A 13552-nucleotide genomic window follows, 5' to 3' on the forward strand; every position below is an offset into this window, starting at 1 on the left:
GCAGAATGGACCTCCCCCTCATCAGCACGTCCACCCACCCTGGGGGCAGGTGAGGGCAAACAAAGGGACAGTGGCACCTGTCCCAGCATGCCTCTATGTGGCAGTGCAGCCTGCATAGTCCGGAAATGCCGTGACCTGTCAATGCTGGAATATCTGCATGTTCACAGAGGGCTATTCCGTGTCTACAGAGAGACCCACGGATGCTTTCTATGGGGTGAAGCCACGTGGCCTAAAGTGATTTACTTTTTATTTGCCTGGGTATGTACACACAGGTACCTGAGAACAGGGTACTAGATTTACCCCCTGGGGTTGTGTGTGTGTGGGGGGGTGCCTCACCTATGGGTGCTAGGAACTTAAGTCTTGTCCTCTCTGAGTAGTATGCACTCTCAGCACCACTTCTCCAGTGTCAGGCCTGAAGTGACCCCAGGGCCTCCCGCACGCCAGACCAGACATCATTGTCCAGCTGCATCCCCAGCCCTGCATGGTAATTTTAGTAATTTGAGGTACACAACAGTTTCATGGTAGAGTTTTCCACTGTGGAGCCACGTCTGTTTATAACCTGTTATCATTTTGTAGCGGTTAGGGGTTTCGGTTCAGGGCCGTTTAACTTGTCTTAGACAAGATTTAAAGGGCTTACTTCCACATTCCTGCCCCAAACCTATTCAACAAGGAAGTTCCACCTGAGAACAGTAATGATGGTAGAAGGCTTCATGCCTAAGTTATGGACACCATCAAAACTCCTAGTTTTGACTTCTCAGAGTCCCCCAGCCCACTTCCCAGAATGCCCCAGGCTCACTTCCCAGAATTCTCCGCTTCACTTCCCAGAACTCTCCAGCCCATTTCATGAGCTCTAGCTGGAAACATCTGGGCATGGTGGCAGATACCTTTAATCCCTGCAGTAGGGAGATGGAGGCAGGTGGACCTCTTGTGGTTCAAAGCCAGCCTGATCTCCATAGTGAATTTCAGGCCAGCCTTGGGCTACACGGTAAGACCCTGTCTCAAGCAAAACAGAATAACAGAAAAGACCAAAGCTCCTAGTCCTACATTAGGGTCACACCTAAGATACACCACAAGTAGAAAATATCAAGAGTCAAAGATGCATTTACCAGGTGGTGGTGTATCTTAAGATGGTGTATATCTTTAGATGGTGTACATCTTTAACCTCAGCACTTAGGAGAGAGAGGCTGGTGGCTCTCTTGAGTTCCAGGACAGCCAGGGCTACACAGAGAAACCCTGTCTGAATAAATAATAAAACAAAACAAAACACATTTGCAACTCCAACCTCCTGAACACTGCAGTGGCCTGCAAAGCTCCCCTCGAAACCAGCAGGTTAGCTGTGGACAGCAGTTGCTGCCTAGCACCAGGAGACTGGGGCACCCCCCAACAGCAGTACCCTAGGGGAAAGGCCCCAATTCATACCTCATGAGGTAAGTTGATGTATACTGCAATCCTAGCACAAGGCTCAAAGCTTAAGGTCATCTTTGCTACACAGCCAGTTAGCTACAGTTGTCCAGCCTGGGCTACAGAAGACGCCCTCTCTCAAAACATAAATACCAAAAAATAAAGGGGCGGGGGGTGAGCACTGGTAAGATGGCTCAGTGGTTAGGAGCTCTTGCAGAGGACATGGGTTGGATTCCCGGCACCTGCACAGTGGCTCACAACCGCCTGACTCTGGCCTACGGAATCCAGCACATCTTCTGGCCTCTGAGGCCACCACATGATCACGCTGCGCAGTCGTTTATGCTGGCAAAGCACTCATACATATGAAATGAAAAACATGCAAAAACAGCAACAACAACAAAGCCCTAAAGGGCTTCTGAGAGAGCTCTGTGGCAGAAGCCTCAAATGCAGCTGTAGTTTCCATGCCCACCCTTGCCCCCCAAAAGAAACAAAAAAACCGAAGCGAATTTTTCCTAGCGTGCACTGCTCTCTGCCATAAAGTTCAAAGAGTAAGTTGAGCCATCAGAAGAAGTGGGGAACTTCTGTATAGCACCTTGAACTTGGAGGCCTCCAAGCAGCTAGCGGAACCGTAGCCGATCTTTAGTTAAGTGGCGGGCACGCCCTGTGCCTAAATGACAAGGTCTGAGGCCCAGGACTAAGGAACGGACCTTAGGGCATATACAGTTCTGCTCACCAGACACAGAGAAGCCAGGGAACATTCACCTGGGTAAGAAACGGTTACAGCACACACCTCCCGACCCAGGGGAGGTCAGTGGTCACCAGGGACATTCAGGAGACCAGTGCACGGGCCCCTGGCAGTCAGAGGCTGGTGGCAGCATGGGTACTGAAGAGCTGATGCTTGGACCCTTTTCTCAACCCTGGCATGAGGAAGCCAGACTCCCCCGCCAAACAGGTGGCAGAGGACAGGGGTTTAAGCCTGTTTGCCCTGAGGTTTCGGCACCTGGAGGAACACCTGGGTGGGGGGACTCATATGCTTACAAATGGAGAAAAACACCACATACCAAATGCAAAAACCAAACCAAAACAGAGACAGGCGCATACCAGCAGAGTGGGAAGGCTCCACTCCGTCCCAAGTGCCTACATGGGGCCTTTGCTCCACACCAGCCAGCAGCCTGGCCCATAGGGAGGGGATCTGAAGTAGGGACAGGAGAACCTTGGAGTCTGGCTTTTCTCCAAGCCTGGCATACTTCCCCATGGGTCCAATGTCTGACCACAAGCAGGAGGCTTGGTTGGAGAGGCCAGAGCCCATCGGTATCCAGGTTGTCCCCATCTGGCCACCAAATGCCTGGATCTAGGGTGCCCAACTTGCCCTGGGATAAACTGGGAAGAATCTGCCCCAAACGTGCGGCAGGATGCTGCCAGGGCCTGGCCCAACCCCCTAGGGAAGGGAAGCCAGGGTTAGTTGAAAGGAGCCCCGAAAGCTGCACCTGCAGTCCCCCCCGCCCCGCCCCGAGCCTGTTGTCCTCTGCTCAACACATGGGTTTTCCTTTGGGACGGCTTAACCTGTCCAACATCAATACGGCTCTGACCAAAAGCTCGCAGATCGATTCCTTTTATTGCTGCCTGCAGCCGCAGGCCCACCATTTGAGTGCAGAGAGGCAGAGAGGAGCTGGCAGCATGTGCTGGAGTGCCTCCCAAACCCAGCCCTGAAGTCTAGCCTGTGGTTCCCAAAGGATAAGCAGGTCGAGAGGGTACGCGCACACAGACATCTGAGCTGGTTTTGGGGATCCCAGAGACAAGTCCAGAACAGGGGTAACGCCACATAAACAGAATGGTACAAGCGCTGACTAGAAACAGGGTCGCCCTGCTGTCCACAAAGAGCACAGAGTACCTGGTTCCGTGTTGAAATTCCAGGGACACCATCACCCTTTATGGGGCCTGTGGGTACCAGATACCCCATAAGCACCTAGTAACATGCACTTGATAGTCATGCCACCAGTCTTAAGACACTGAGACCCACAACCAAGGCTACACACAGGCTGAGAAAATCCAGAGCAACCCAGCTGACCACCACTACCCCAGGCTATGTTAACCCTTTTGCTGCTGGCCTCTGCCCACTCTGGGGTACACGTATTACCAGAGCTTCCCTGGTAAAAAGACCTCCACACGTCCATCTCACAGCCCAGGTCCTACCTGTAGCCCTTTCTCTGATCCAGCTCCTCCAAAGACACCACTAAGCATAAGTTAGGGAACCACCACAGACCCATCGGGAAGGGCTCGGCCATACTTAGACCAGCTGGAACGCAGCCATCATTTCTAGGGTGAGGACATTCCAGTACAAGGACCGAGGGTGGGGGTGCAGTAAAGCAAGGTAGGGGCCCAAAGCCAAGCATGGTAGGGATTAAGAGTTCAAGACCAGCCGGGTGGTAGTGGTGGTGCACGCCTTTAATCAGCACTCTGGGAACCTCCAGGTTCCAGGCTGGCCTGGTCTACAGAGTTCCAGGCCAGCCAGGGCTACACAGCCAAAACAAAACAAAGAGTTCAAGACTAGCTGGCAGAGTGACAGCCCAGCATGCACAAGGCGCTGCAGAAAAGTACAGTGACATACTCTAATCCCTACTTGGGAATAGACACAGGAGAATTGGAAGTGCAAGGTCGTCCTCAGATACACCACTTGAGGCCAGCCTGGGGACAAAAAAGACCTTATCGCAAAACAACAGAGAATGAGCTCAGCCTGGGCTACCCACATGGTGGTTCCCAACCTTTGAAATTTCCAGCATCAGGGGACCCGAGACATCCTCTTCTGACCTCTGAGGGCACTGCACACACATGGTATACAAACACACACATGCAGGCACTCAGGCATACACATAAAAACACATCCTTTTTTCAAGACAGGGTTTCTCTGTGTAGCTCTGGCTTGTCCTGGAACTCACTCTACAGACCAGGCTGGTCTCAGATGGAGAGATCCGCCTGCCTCTGCCTCCTGACTATTAGGATTGAAGGCATGTGCCATCAAAATAGATCTTTAGAACATACACACACACACACACACACACACACACACACACAAAACGATGCTAGGCCCCACTCCAGAGACGCGGTGTTGAGGATGTAAATATGATTGTGTTCTGATGTGGGTGTAGGATGTGGGACCGATTCAGACTGTCCACAGCAGCAAAATACTTGCCTCCTTCGGGCTCTGAGAGGGGCTCTTTGCCAGCTGTAGATAGTTTAACTCTGAGCATTCTGGAGAGGGAATAAATGCCAGAGCCCAGAGAGTGTTGAGGGGGCTCCCAGAAAGAAGGCAGCTGCTGATGTGCCCAACCCCCACCCCACTGCTCCTGGTTGCTGTTGATGCAGCGTGATGAGAAGCTGGAGATATCCTGAACTCAGGACTGGATTTACCCCAAGGAACCTGAAGACCCTAACCAGCAGGAAGTAGCTAAAGAGAACTCTGCCTGCTGTCCCCACTAACGTTCCTTCTCTCCTACCCAAGATTTGGGTGTTGGAAAGGACTGGGGTGGAGAAGGGGAAAAGAGATTTAAGAAACCAAAATAAAATAGTGTAACTCTAACAATGGGGACTTATCTGGAGGCATGGCCTGGGTAGGAGTGTTTTTTTCTAAACTGTAATCAGAGGCCTGTTTCCACATACTTGACTCTTCCCCCAGAATCCCTTATAGCCAGACCCCCGTTCAAAACAGTTCCATGGTCACTGAGATAGACTCTGGTATCCTCAAAATCTCCCTGTTAACATACAACCATTCCTTCAGGCCTGGCCTCAGTTCCAGTCCCCCACCACCACCCAGGCTAGCTCGCTCTCACTCCTCTATCCCCTAAACGGCGGGCAACAGGGAGACAGGCAGCAGAGAGGGAAGGACAGGTGTGGGCTGGACAGACCCAGGGCAACCTGTGCAAGACCAGGGCCTTGCCAGACAGAACTGCTCCAGTAGCTGCCTGTTGCTGGGGTGGAGGACTCGTAGGAGCGAGAGGTGGGGAGAAGAGCTGCAGAAGCCAGATTAAAAGGCCCCCCCGAGCGCACATTGGCAGCCGCCGCCGAGAGCTGCTGTTGGATGCGCTCCCGTTTCATCTGTCTGTACACCTCCCGGCAGCGAGCGCGAGGCTGGGTTCAGAGGAGAGGCGCTCGATAAATTCTCATTGACAGGAACACTCAGAAACGTCACCTCCCAGGCTGTGGCCTGTGTGCCTGGGGGGGAGAAAGGCCAGTGAGGGGAAGTGAAGCCAGCAGTACTGGCGGGCTGCACTTGGCCAGGCCGTGGAGATCTGAGACGCCATGGGGGGAAGAAATTAAAGTGAGTCGGCAGGTCCGCTGCACAGCCACCAGGCTGAAATGTCACCTCAAACACGGCTCTCTGCAGGTTAGACATGCTCTCTCGCCCCAAGAGCCCAGGAGAGGGAGGGAGAGAGGGAAAGAGGTGGGCTGGGCCTCACGGAAGGTTTGTGGCTGTTGCCACAACACTGGTAATTAACACGCTCCCCCCCAGAGGGTTCCCATCAAACCCCACCAGGCTTTGGAGTAACTCAGGCTGGGCATTCCAAGGCTGCAGATGCGGCCAGGAAAAACCGGCCTTGCTGGCTCACTCCACAAGCCCCTGCGGGTTCCTGGGGGCAAGGGGGAAAAAGTGGCAGCTGGCTATTACTCACCTGCGTCTCTAGGAAGGGGAGGAGACCAGCAAGAAAGGGGCTGAGGCTAGACCTCCTTCATAGCAGGGAAAGGGACCACACCTGTCTGAAGGGTCAAGGGCAGCTGGGGACTGGGGGGTGGGAGTAAGATGGGGGAGGAGGGGAGGAGGCTGGAGGAGGTGCAGGCCCCAAGTCCACCACAAAGTGGCGCAGACATCTTCCCTCCTTCCTCTGGCCAGAGATGCAGAGCCCTGAGGTGGCTGCCGTTCTCAAACCACACAGCCCTCTGAGATCTGCAGCTTCCAACTTCCTCCAGAGACAGGGAAGTTACTCACAGCCAGAGGCTGCGAGGCTGCCTGCCCACCCGCCCGCCCGCCTGCCAGAGGGGACAGCTTTGCCAAGAGCAACGGAGGCTTCCAAAGGGTCAGGGTTTTTTTGGGAACCTTCCTGCCACCCCAGCCCCATTAAACACCACCTAGGGGCATCAGAATTGCCCCAGGCCAGACCCAAGGTTAGCTTAATGGGGCCTGACAAGGCCCGGTTCCTAATATCTTTAAAACACTAAGTTTAAGGGAACTACATAACCCCCTTTCATCCCTAACTGGCCAGGATCCTAATAGCTGCCCCCAACAGGTCAGGGCCTGATCTGGCCTCTCTGCCTTCCTGGTTCAGAACCTGCCCTGAGGCAGACAGAACTGAGCCCAAAGCCAGGACAGGCCTCCCACCTCCTTTCAGAAGGCGTGGCTGACCTCGGGTCTCTGGCTAGCTGCTCACCAGCGCCCCCGCCCCCAACCTCCTCTGCTCCAGCTGCTAGACCAGGGGACAAAAGCCAACCTTGTACCAAGCCACCAAAGCACCCCCTCACACACACACCACCATACACACACACACACACACACACACACACACACACACACACACACACACACACACACACACAGGAGGTAGTCAGGCGCGACCCGACGGCTGTGAGAAGTGTTGAGCAAGCCGCGTCCACACAGCAGAAGGGCCCCATCAAGTGAGCCTGCCAGCAGCCCTGTTCCGGTCCACCCGGTGGGGCGTGACACCCAGCACAGCAGATGACACACGCTGCCAGTCGGAGCCTGTGCCCCGGCCCCCCTCACCTGTGGCGGGGCGACTGAGTGGCTGAGTCAGACTCAGCCTGCGCCTCAGGTTCCCCGCCTGCGGGTGGGGGCGGCTGTAAACACAGGCTGAGCAACACTTAAGTAGCCAAGCTTAAGTAACACAGACGCCCAGAGGAAGGCTGCTCACGGGGGGGGGTGGGGGGGGAGGGGGTTGTTACTAGGAAAGAGGGGGTAAACCATTCTCAGGCGAGAGATTGAGACACTGCCAAGCGCCCAGCCAGGACCTCCTGCCTCTTTGTCCCCCGGTGCTGGAAATCGGCTTAGATCCGATGCTCCCTCCTAGAGCGAGGCTTCGCCTTTTGTTCCGGCCCCCTTTACAAAAGAATTTTTTTTAAACTTCCATTTGGTGGTCCCGCTTTTTGTTTTCAAACCCCAACCTGTGTGGGCCCCAACAGCGGCAGATAAGACACCGCAGGGGCTAGCAAGGGTTTAGTGTGTTTTAAACCATGGAGACAAAGACTGGTTTGCAAGCGCTAAACGACCCAACTCGGGCTGGCTCCCCCACCCCGGGCGGCAGGTGCGCCCCTTTGCTCGCTCCCAGCTCTGATGCCCAGACCTGCGGTCCCAAGCCTAGTTCGCGCTGTCCTACGCGGCCCCCGCCACCTCCCGGAGCTTGGAGAGGCGGGCAGCGGGGAGGGCAACCCAGCTCCCGCTCCGCCTCCACGAAGGGAATTTAATTAGCCTGCCGGAGAGGCGGCGGGCGACGAGGTGTCTCTGGTGCTGCAATATAATTGAATCGGCTCCACTCGGGCGGGCCACTTGCCGTCAGCGCGGCCGCGGGGGGGCGGGGAGGCGCATCCAGGCGAAGCGGGAAGGGACGGGCGGGGGGGCGCGGAGGCCCCTTGGGTGGCCATTCCAGACAAGGCACCCCAATCCCCGTTCCCAGCACCTGCCTGGGCGCCCCCGCCCCATCCAAAGTTTTGCTACTACCGAGAGCCCCGGAGTCGACCCCGCGCACTTCCGCGGCCGCAGACCCCGCTGCGCCCAGCGCGCGCGCGCGCAACCACGAGTGTGGCTTCGGGTCGGCCGCGCGCCCCGCGCTTCTCGTCCCTCACACCCGCGGGACCTGGTCTCGGCCGTTGGAGCCCCTCCCGAACCCACAAACTTGGGTGGGGGACAGCGGGGGGAGAGCGAGGGAACGCCCGCCACACACTCACCCCCCCCGGCCGCGCGCTCACCTTTCATGCCAGGGCCCCGCTGCTCCGCGGCGCCTGACACATGCCGGAGCCACCGTCGCCCGGGTTCGTCTGAACTGCTTATCTCACCCGGGGCTGCGCGGCGGCGGCTCGGCCGCTCGGGGAGGTGGAGCTTCCGGGGCCTGGGCCAAGAAACACCTGCTGCTGTCGCCGCCGAGGACACACCCAAGCGCAACGCCGCCCACTCCCCGGCCCCGGCTCGCTCCCGGCGCCCTGACCTCAGCCGGCGGGGGGTGTCGGGTTTCAGCCGCAAGCGCACGCGCGCGCACCGACGGACCGCCCGGAGCAGCCAGCGCGGTCACAGCCCGCCGGGTAGGTGCCGCCCCCGAGCTCCTGACCCCGGCTGGACTGTCGGGGGGATCTCTGAGGCCTCGGAGGCCACTCATCTCCAAGAGTAGGGAGAAGTGGTTTACGACGTGCCTGCCATATCCGAGCCTCGCTGCCGCCTCCCCAAGCGCCTGGAACAGTGCCTGGCACCTGGCCACCCACTAAGAGAGGGGAGGGATAAACCCAGCGCTCAGAAGGCCTTTCCTTGTGCTGGGTGGAGGGGACCACACAATTTAGGCCGCTGACCTCCCTCGCTCTCCAAGATGCCTGATCTGTCACCCCAGTTCTACAGGACTTAATGGTAAAAGCTATGGCCACGAGCCTCTGACCCAAAGTTTTACAAAGTCTATATTTCGCTTCAAAGAATTTGGGGGGAGGCCAAACGGCGGGGGTCGAGTTCTTTGAAGAGTCCATGTTCGAGAAGCTGAAGTCCACCGAGGCGCCGCTGCGCCAGGGGCATCATTAAGTAGCTGGGGTTGCGGTCAGAAGCGAGGCCGCCGCCTCCAGAAACTGGCACAACCCACCGTGCCACCGGCCCCAGTGCACCGCCTTCCCATTCCTGGCGCCCCCACCCACCCTACCTCACCCAGGCACTTCACGGGGATGACTCAGGGAGCGTCCTGAAATTCCTCGGCACCCACAGGCGGCGCGGAGAGGGACTGTGGGCCCCATCGTCCCCACCCCCAACGCGACGAGCGCTGGAGACCGGTCCCCAAAACACCCCCTTTCGCCACCCGGGAGGCGCAGGATCACACGGGGGTCCCGTGGCCCAGCCCAGTGCGCAGCCGGCAGCCGGCGCGAGGTATCAAGGTCGTCGCGAGGTCCCGGGGTCTCCCCCGCCCGCCCTCTCTACACAGTTCTCTGATCCTCCGCTTTCATACTTTCAAGCCCGGAGGCCACCGCACCCCCCCCGGGGGGGGCACCTCAGCGCCACTGCGGGTTTCAACTTTCCACCGCGGTGCCAGCCCCAAACCTGCCCCGGGACATGCCCGCGCAGTGCTCGGCAGGCGCGCGCCGCCTCCCCCGCCTTCCTCCCTCCCGCGCCAGCCGGGACAGCGCCGGGAGCGAGCGCGGGCGCCAGCACCCCCCGTCCATCTGTTCTCGATGACGCCGGCGGCGGGCAGCGCTCGGGGCCCGCGCCAGCAGAAGCCGCCGATGCCGCGGGGCGGGGGCGCACTCTGGGCCAGTCTTGCACAAGCCCCTGGCCGACCACAAACGACAAGGGAAACGGGCGGGCGAGGGTAGGCCGAGTAGCTGCTCCTACCTGCGGCCACCGGGTTCCTGGCCCCACGCACGCGCCGCAACCTTTGGTCCACGCGCTAGTTCGCGTCGCCCCGGGCAGCGTGGCCTCTGCAAGTTTACGACGCTCGCGGCCGGGCGGATGCACCGGGCTCCCCGGGGGTTGGGGAGGCGAGGCGCCTTCACCCGCCGGGAATCGCGCGCTGGAGGGGGAGGGGAGGACAAGGAGGTGTCAGAAGAGAGAAACAACTGGCCCGGAGCCGTAAAAACAAAATGAAAAAACCTCCCGGGCGGGCCCAGCCCCTTTCCCACCTGGATTACAGGCTTGGGGTAGGGGGAGGGGAGACGAGAGCAACATGTAAATGAGCAGCTCGCACCTGGCTGCACTGCCTGCGGGCTAGGTTCCCCAGGTAACAACACCCGGCTCTTCCTCCAAATCTTGTCGCACCTTTCTCCCTTGGGAAGGTGTGTCTTGAAGGCCAAGTTCGTTCCACCTGTTTGCTGGGGACCAAGGTGGCCAACCTATAAATTTGTGGGTGACCACTGAGCTAACACCTGTTTTTCTTTTTCCTTTTGAGAACCGGCTGCTTCTTCCCACACACCGTAGCTCCACTGAAAGCCGTACCCTCAACCCGGTTTCAGATGAGGAATTTGCCCAGAAGTGTTCAAGGTGACAAGCATGCAGGTGAGCTGGGAATCCTCCCCAGCGTCTCAAACCAGGAGTGTCTCCGTCCAAGGTGGCAGAAGGGTGACACACACCCCTGGCGGCCACAGGGGGACAGCAGCGAGCCAGCTGTGTGCACCCAGGCCAGAAAATGCTGGCAGCCACAAGGAGATGGATGGCCTTCACTGTCACTACCCCTGCCCCAGGAAATCAGTAATCACGGAGCAGGGCCTCTGACTTTAAGGGTGGGAATTGCTCTGTGGTAGCCATGTGGTCCCTTGTTAACTGGCTGTGTCCTGTATGGATGGACTGCTAATTCCCGACTGCACGGCTAAAGCGAACCTCCCTGTGGCTGCCCTCCCCCTTCCTTCCTCCCCCTTCCTTCCTCCCCCCTCTCCCCTCAGCAGCTGCCCCACTCCCACCCCATCAGCCTAGCTGTACAGCCTTCCCTCGCTGGGTTTCTTTCCCTCGGTTGCCATTTTTTTTTTAAGGAAAGTTGGCCGAGAAAGGATTTCCGACAAACTGCTAGGTGCACTCCTGGGGTTGGGGTAGGGTGGGGGCACCCTCCCCAGCTCACGATGCTTGCCTGCCCCAGGACGGAGAATCAAACGGCCCTCCTTCCCGGGGCTCTGCCATTCTGGGCCTCCTAAAAGTAAAGAGCAGGGTCCCCCAGGTTTCACACCCTTGCTGAGAACCTGGGACCTCAGAAACCTTTTCAAGAACAGAGAACATCAAGCCTGAGATGGGCGGGGTTTCCAGAGCTGGGGGGACTGCCCGAACCAGGACACGTACGGGTGTTTGTCCACTGGCCAGACATGCGGTCCCCGGGGCGGTTTCACAAGGGCCTCCCCGGAAACAAAACTGAAAACTTCACAGCGGCGGCTCAGGAAGGCCACAGGGTGGATACCAGAGGCTCGCAGCGGTTAGGAAGGTGGGAGGGCAGCTTAGAGCGGCCCCCACCGAGGTCAGGTACCCGCCTGGGCCTGCACAGATGCCAGCCCTGTCTGAAGTGAGCCCTGGATTCGAGGTGGAGTCCTGCCTTTCGGGCCACCCTTCTGGGGTTGAGCAGGGAGATGCAAGATGAAAACTTAACAGTTAGGTTTCCCGTCTGACCAGCTGCTCCCACCAGAGGCGGGCGCCACCTCCTCTTAGGTCACATGGCACCTCTACGTACAGGAGCCCTCGACTCCAGCAGACCTGGGTAATGACTCCAGCAGACCTGGTAATAGACACCTTCCCAATGCAGAGGTGCTAAGCTCTGTCACGGAGTGTCCTCCGGGCCTCCTGGTGAGAGGCAGGCGGTGACCAGCACTACCCAGGAGTCAGGAGACCCAAGAATGTTAATTAACCTGCCATGGGGGCGGGGGTGGGGGGGTCAGAAATCGGGAACACATAAGCCTGACATAGACAGTGGCTTACACCTGGCAGCATTCTGGCAGGACCCTAAGACACCTTCTGCAGTTTGTCACCTCAGGTACTCCAGAGTCTGAGGTGAGGTTGGGGAGGGCAGCTGGGGTCCTCTGGTCAGATTCTTTCTTCGAAGCATGGGGAAGCCCTGTGGAAGGCAGGCTGCTGGGTTTTTGGCACTTTTGCTTTCTTGATGTCTCTGGATGAATACTTAGTACCCTGAAAACTATCGGGGTTGGCAGAGGATGGGAAGGGATGAGAAGCAGAGAAAGGGGGTCTGCCCAGCTTCCATCCATCCTTACTGCCTGAGCCATGCTCTCCAGGACTGCTGCCGCACAAGCTATCAAGCCCTCAAAACGTCCCTGCTTTTTCTTCTCTGTCCCGCACCCATGGGCATTAGTCAAAGACCTGCTTAAATCTGTGTTCCTAGGCTGGGTGTGGTGGTGTACACCTGGTTCCAGCACTTGAGAGGTAGAGGCAGGTGAATTTCTGAGTTCGGGGCCAGCCTGACAGAGTCTACAGAATGAGTTCCAGGACAGCCAGGGCTACACAGAGAAACCCTGTATCAGAAAAACAACCAACAAACAAACAATAAAAAATTACGTTCTGCTGAGCAAGACGGTACACATTTGTAATCCTAGTGCTTGGGAGGCAAGGCAGTTGGATCTTGAGTTCAAGGCCAGCCTGGTCTACAAAAGATACACAAGGCTACACAGAGCAACCCTGTCTTTGTGTAGAAAAACAAAACAACAACAAAAACCAGCAAAAAAAAAAACCCACAAAACTTTGTTCCTCGAAGGCTTTCCCATCCCTGCCTCTGGAATTCACCTTTCCAGTCTGGCCTTGCCTATTCAGACAGCAAGAGGGTCTGGAATGATAGACCAGCCTGGTCTGGGGGAAAAACACCCCTATCTCACTGCCTGGGGCTGGCAAGCAGGCTCTATGGGGTCTGTAACGCAGGTTTGCTGGACCCAGAACATGATGGAGGACAGCGGGGCCCAAAAAGCAGCCTGTGTGCTCCGGGAGAAGAGCTCCGACCCCCTCCGTCTGACGGCTAGCTGTTGGGGACTAGGGTCACCCAGGCAGCAAGAAGGGTTTAAGACCTGGCGGATCCCCTCAGCCCATTGGGGAGTTTTCCTCTTAACCCCGGGCCTCGGCGCCACTTCCTGCGCTTTCAGCGCCGGCTCCCACCCGCGCCCCGCACACAGCTGCACTCCTTTACAATCAGTTAACAGCTGTTTTGCATAGATTTTCAATTCTAATTGCCTCGCTTTGTGAGCGCCTCGGAGCCCCGGTGAATGGGGACGCCGCGGCGCGCGGCTGGAAGGCGGGCGGGAAGAGGGCACTTGAGGGGAGAAGAAGGGAGCCAGTGTGCCCAGGCTGCCTGCCTTTATGTCTCTAAAGAGGAGAAGAATGTCCTGGCCACCAACTGCCCCTGCGTCTCCACCCAGTGCCTCGAAATCTGGCCAGCCCCTCCACCCTGTGACCCAGCCCCTAACCTCTCCCCACCCCCAGACAGTCAGGAGC

General features: G+C 57.7%; 1 protein-coding gene and 1 long non-coding RNA gene across 9 annotated transcripts in view; one reads left to right on the top strand and one right to left on the bottom strand.

The window, feature by feature from the left end:
- Gse1 (Gse1 coiled-coil protein) overlaps window positions 1–13552 on the bottom strand; it is a 332612-nt gene that overhangs the window by 36509 nt on the left and 282551 nt on the right. The window contains exon 1 of one of the 8 annotated variants that reach the window (XM_021641523.2): window positions 8371–8521. The exons of 6 other annotated variants lie outside the window; for them this stretch is intronic. In XM_021641523.2, the coding sequence (XP_021497198.1) occupies window positions 8371–8377 (7 nt within the window). In that variant the 5' untranslated portion in view covers window positions 8378–8521. Of the gene's footprint in view, window positions 1–8370; window positions 8522–13552 lie in introns of those variants that run through there. One more of the 8 variants, XM_021641525.2, reaches the window with a different exon arrangement.
- LOC132656797 (uncharacterized) lies at window positions 9145–12638 on the top strand. Its single transcript, XR_009594517.1, has 2 exons — window positions 9145–9517; window positions 10533–12638. It is a non-coding gene; the product is annotated as an uncharacterized LOC132656797 (long non-coding RNA).

Source organism: Meriones unguiculatus, chromosome 10 (assembly GCF_030254825.1).
Source record: "Meriones unguiculatus strain TT.TT164.6M chromosome 10, Bangor_MerUng_6.1, whole genome shotgun sequence".
Lineage (NCBI taxonomy): Eukaryota > Metazoa > Chordata > Mammalia > Rodentia > Muridae > Meriones > Meriones unguiculatus.